This window comes from Sinocyclocheilus anshuiensis, unplaced genomic scaffold (genome assembly GCF_001515605.1).
Source record: "Sinocyclocheilus anshuiensis isolate Anshui unplaced genomic scaffold, SAMN03320099.WGS_v1.1 scaffold1501, whole genome shotgun sequence".
Lineage (NCBI taxonomy): Eukaryota > Metazoa > Chordata > Actinopteri > Cypriniformes > Cyprinidae > Sinocyclocheilus > Sinocyclocheilus anshuiensis.
This window is the reverse complement of record NW_015544287.1, coordinates 75,999-81,374: the sequence shown is the minus strand read 5'-3', so window position 1 is coordinate 81,374 and position 5,376 is coordinate 75,999. Positions and strand designations below refer to the sequence as shown.

Below are 5,376 nucleotides of genomic sequence, written 5' to 3'. Positions count from 1 at the left end.
AGTGGCCGGTTGCATAAACGTCTTAGATTAGTGTTACAAGTCATCTATTTTTTTTTCTTGAGTAACTTTTGTAGGTTTGTTACATGAAAATACAAATTGGTTTATGCAAACATTTAATGCACCATCGTTTATACTAAGTCTTAGACTGAGACTAGGCTAAGCAGTTTATGTGACCAGCCACTGTCTGGTTGTGGGTTCGAACCCCATAAAGCCTGGTGCGTAAACTAACAACATTGTTTCAAGAAACTAGAACTAACCAGTAATAAGTCATCTGCAAAATTAGGATGGCAAAGCTGAATTTTCAGCAGCCATTACTCCAGTCTTTAGTGTCACATGATCCTGCAGAAATCATTCTGATAAGATGATTTGGTGCTCAAGAAATATTTATTAGCAATGTTGAAAACGTTGTGCTGCTTCATATTTTTGTGGAAACCTTGATACCCTTTTTCATGATTTTTTTGATGAATAGAAAATTCAAATGACCAGAATTGATTTGAAATATAAATCTTTTGCAGTATTTTAAATGTCTTTACTGTCACTTTTGATCAATTTAATGCATCTTTGTTGAATTAAAGTGTCATTTATCACTTTTTGCATCACAGTTATAAGTGCTATGTTTCATGAAAATGTACTTCATGAATATAATGTTACAACGTACAATAATAAATGAATAAATAAAATGGCCCTTCAGCAGACTTTGTGTTGATTTTGAGGTGAAATATGATTTGAACGTTCAAGATCCACATGTGTGTGTGTGTGTGTGTGAGAGAGTGTGTATTAGTTAATAATAAACCGTCTGGTCCCGCAGGAGAGTGGACCGGTATGTTGCCTGATAAAGATGGACCGAGCGGAGGCGGAGGAGTCCAGGACAGCCCCGGGACAGAAGACCCTTCAGTGACCCTGTTCAGAGAATACCTGCGGCTGAAGACCGTCCACCCGGAGCCCGACTACGGTACCTGAGACCCTCTTACCCTGTCCTGCAGTAAATAGGGTATTCCATAGTGTTTCACCGTCTAGGTTTAGGTTTACGACTCCAGTTAACCTTTGACCAGGAATACGTGTTAACCCCTAAAACATCTAGAAATGTTGTCTAGGTAGGCAGCTTGCTAGTTTTAAGACTGATTTGCTCTGAAAGGTGTTGTAATGCATTAACAGTGACATCCATCCAAAGTCCATTAGTTGACCTTTGACCTCTGTCTCAAAGTGATGATTAATTAATACAGTAAACTAGCAGTAATCACTGATTTTATTTGTTTATTTTTTTTACAGTTTAGGTTCAATTTATGCAAAAATACAGAAAAGTATTAAAGGCATAGATCACCCAAAAATAAAAATGCGTGATTTACTCACCCTTTATAATGTTTACGACTCAGTTTGATTAAGATGTTATAAAGATACTTTGTCACTTTATTTTGTCAAGTTGCTGGAATTCATTGCTTATGTTGTTCCAAACCTGTATGACTTTCTTTTAATTCTGTTGAACACAAATGAAGATATTTTGAACAATATTGGTAACCAGAGGGTTTTAGAAAGAACTTAAACTCACTGTGATAATTCTCAAAATATCTACTTTTGTGTTCCATAGAAGAAAGAAAGTCATAAAGGTTTGGAACAACATGAGCAATGAATTCCAGCATTTTGGCAGAAATATGAAGTATCTTTGTAACATCTTCAAACTGGGTCTGAGTTCACTCTAGGAGCTTAGGATCAGCTATTTAGTTTGGTTTCCGTTTGGCTGCACCATTTATTTTTAATGCAGAACTAGTAGTTTGCATGTTTTCCTTTAAGTAAACAGTCACATAATATGATATTTACTTTTTTATATATATATACAATAAGCAGCTTTTATAAACATGTTGAATATTTTGTAATGTCATGCGAGTTGACAATCTTTTAACTGTTTTTTTTCTGTCAATCGTAATAAATTGAATTTTCAATGAAATATGATACATAAAAATCATGAAATAAAATATTTTGTACATTTACATATATAAATAATATTTAGCACCTATGTCCAAAATAAGGGACAAAAAATGCTAATACAATAGACTGAAAAAAATCTATTAATTTTACATTTATATGAATTGATATTTTGGTAACACTATTTTAAGGTGACATAGTTACACGTTACATGCACTTACTATTAGTAATAACTAACTAACTAACCCTAAACTAAACCATAACTCCTACAGTAAGTACATGTAATTATTATTGTAGTAATTAGTATCACTCAGTAGCTTACTTAATTGTGTAATTACACTGTAACAACATCACCTTAAAATAAAGTGTAACAGATGTTTGTTAATTTTTTTTTTTTTTTAAGTGGGCGAAGATAAAAATCTTTGTCATTATTTTATCTTTGTTATTAAAAAATAAGAACAAAGATACAGATAATATACACATAAAACAAACAGTGCTTTATTTTTCAGGTACAGCAGGTGTATTTAGCAGTAGCATTCAAGAAATTGAATGAACAAATATTTAAAAAAAAAAACACTACATACACTTCACTGTAATAAATATATATATATATATACACTAATATACAGGCACACATCCGTTTTCTCTCAATTGTTTACTTTCAAAATGTGAGGTGAATGCATGTGGCGTTGTACAGTATATTGAGACAGAGGAGCCAGAACTGCATCTAATAGAATGTGCTCTGTAATACTACGATATTTCTTCAAAAGCAGATCGTGGAGACATTTTAATCGTCCACGATCAAAAACCGTCACATCGCACACCCCTACAGCCACTGCAGATATTTCGTTTTTACATGGAGTTAATGTGCAACGCTTAACCCTTGTGCATCCTTATGGACATTTTAGTCCTTTTTTTGATCATTCTATTAATGCCAACAGCATAAGTTTTGGAACGAGTGTATATTTTTATTAGAATTTTAATATGTCACACTCATTTACTTTAATAAATCTGTTTTACACCTCGCACACCCCTACAGCCACTGCAGATATTTCGTTTTTACATGGAGTTAATGTGCAACGCTTAACCCTTGTGCATCCTTATGTACATTTTAGTCCTTTTTTTTATCATTTTATTAATGCCAACAGCATAAGTTTTGGAACGAGTGTATATTTTTATTAGAATTTTAATGTCACACTCATTTACTTTAATAAATCTATTTTACACTAGGTACACAAAATAGTTACACTCGGGACCTTAAGGACAAAAATGTCCTTGTAGTTTTTAATCCCAGGGCCATTTAACTATAAAATGATGCAGTCTTTGATAATAGGCTTTCATTCTGTTAACAAGGCCTCAAAATTAAAATATTTACTTTTTTTACACCAGATGGTGCCATTTTCTCGGGTTTGGCCTATAAAGCAGATACTCACTTTTTTCCTGTTTTCTGCAACCTTTAGTTATCACAAATTTTAAAAAGTTGATGACTATCATGTGTGGGATCAGTAAAGTAAATCTGCCACTGTGTCCATCACTCACTGTCAGATGCTGCTATAAGATTCCTGGAGCGGATGGCAGAGGAGCTGGGTTTACCCATGAAGAAAGTGGAGGTAATGATTTACTACGTGAGAGGAGTCTTTAAACATCTAATCATGTTCTTCATCATGCACATCCATGTTAATATAGCCTCACAGCACGTCCTAATCCTGTCCCCCAGGTGTGTCCCGGGCGGGTCGTTGCAGTCATCACGTGGGTCGGCAGCAGGCCGGAGCTGAAGTCTGTGGTGCTGAACTCACACACTGATGTGGTCCCGGTTTATGAGGTACTGCTGTAACACGCCAATCACGTACAGATCACAACACATGGGTCAGGATCTCACTATATCCATCTGCTTCAGGGACACTGGAAATATGATCCCTTTGCTGCTGTTAAAGATGCGGATGGCAACATCTACGGCAGAGGATCTCAGGATATGAAATGTGTCACGATACAGTGAGTTTAAAACTGGCTACAAACTAAAAATTGTGTTCAAACCTTTGGCCTGGCAAGCCAGTGTTTTGTAGTATTGCTGAGGGTCTACTATAGTTATAGTTTATATTTTTACACATTTTGGTTGAAATCATGAACATTTCAAGACTGACTAAGAACAGTCTGTCAGTGTAAGTCAGTAGTATTTTTAGTTACAGCCGATCAATCTGATAAGATGGAGCCTACTGTCAGAATGTCTGTGCCGAATTCTGTGAATTTGTAGCTTGAGATCTTTTGGACTGTTATAGTCAGATATTTTTGATCATCAGCTATGGCTTGGTTAGGCACCAACAAGCACACTAAGTGAGGAAAGAATAATAATTTGTTATCTAAACAGGATATGAAGTTTGTTTGTGTATTGTATAAGTTTTGATTCTCTGCAGGTACATTGAAGCCATTCGCAGACTAAAGGCTGCTGGGAAAAGATTTTCTCGCACTATCCATTTAACATTTGTCCCAGGTCAGACCTCACCAGCATGTCACATTAGTAATATTTCAAGGGCAAAAATAGTCCATTGTCTGTTACTAATTGTCTAGTTTCAAACCAAGCAGCTTTCTGTAGGTCAGCTTGAACCTGTTGTGAAATCTGCATGAGGAAATATCTTACACTCGTGCAGAATTCCCGATCATGTGGATTCCTATTCAAATGACTGGATTGTGCCCAAATGAAAATTTTTAGTGTGATCTCACCTTTACATTAACAGAAGACACCATATTTAATTGAAAATATAAATGAAAGTCTACAAGAAAACAAGTCAAGTGAAAACAAGTGACTAGATTCATGAAACACAAGCAGTACTTTCTGTGTAAACTGATTGTCGAACCGATCGTTATGCTCAAAACCATTCTGACTAGGGATGTTCATTTTAACCAGTTAACCGACCGTAAGAATTTTGACCGATTAATAAGTTAAACGGTTTAAAAAGTCATTTAATTATTAATTTTTTCAGTAATTTATTAAATGTTTAAAAAGGTTTGCTGCATGGTTAAAATACGCTACGCGTATAAAAAATGTGTTTTTTAGGGGGAAAAAACAAGTCGTGTATAAGTCGTATTTTTTATTTCATTTAATAGGCCTAATGCCGACGCGAAATGTTTACAAGCATTATACTGATGTTATCTATTTTATCAGTGAAGAAATTCATAAAGTCATTACTATTAAACTGTGAGGGAATATTTAGATCGGGTGGCGTCTGGTTATTTGTTAATTTAGCCACTGTGCTAAATAAAAACCTAGGATTGTTTTGGTTATTTTCTAAACAAAATGTTTTGCATAACATCACAGCGGTACGGTGATAACACTTAACGGCACAGATTTTACTACATATCTTTTACTACATATTTTTTTACTAAATAGTTTTTTTCCATATGTTTGACTGACTGTATTTTATTATGATAATGAACAGGCTGCATTGTCAAGGTAGCAAA

The 5,376-nt window shown here is 34.6% G+C and overlaps 1 protein-coding gene across 3 annotated transcripts in view; it reads left to right on the top strand.

Moving 5' to 3' along the window:
* The window catches only part of LOC107698043 (aminoacylase-1-like), a 12,545-nt gene that overhangs the window by 649 nt on the left and 6,520 nt on the right, over window positions 1-5,376 (top strand). For all 3 annotated transcript variants that reach the window (XM_016498959.1, XM_016498958.1, XM_016498957.1), the window contains exons 2-6: window positions 809-952; window positions 3,466-3,530; window positions 3,638-3,742; window positions 3,818-3,912; window positions 4,332-4,408. In XM_016498959.1, the coding sequence (XP_016354445.1) occupies window positions 823-952; window positions 3,466-3,530; window positions 3,638-3,742; window positions 3,818-3,912; window positions 4,332-4,408 (472 nt within the window). In that variant the 5' untranslated portion in view covers window positions 809-822. The remainder of the gene's footprint in view (window positions 1-808; window positions 953-3,465; window positions 3,531-3,637; window positions 3,743-3,817; window positions 3,913-4,331; window positions 4,409-5,376) is intronic.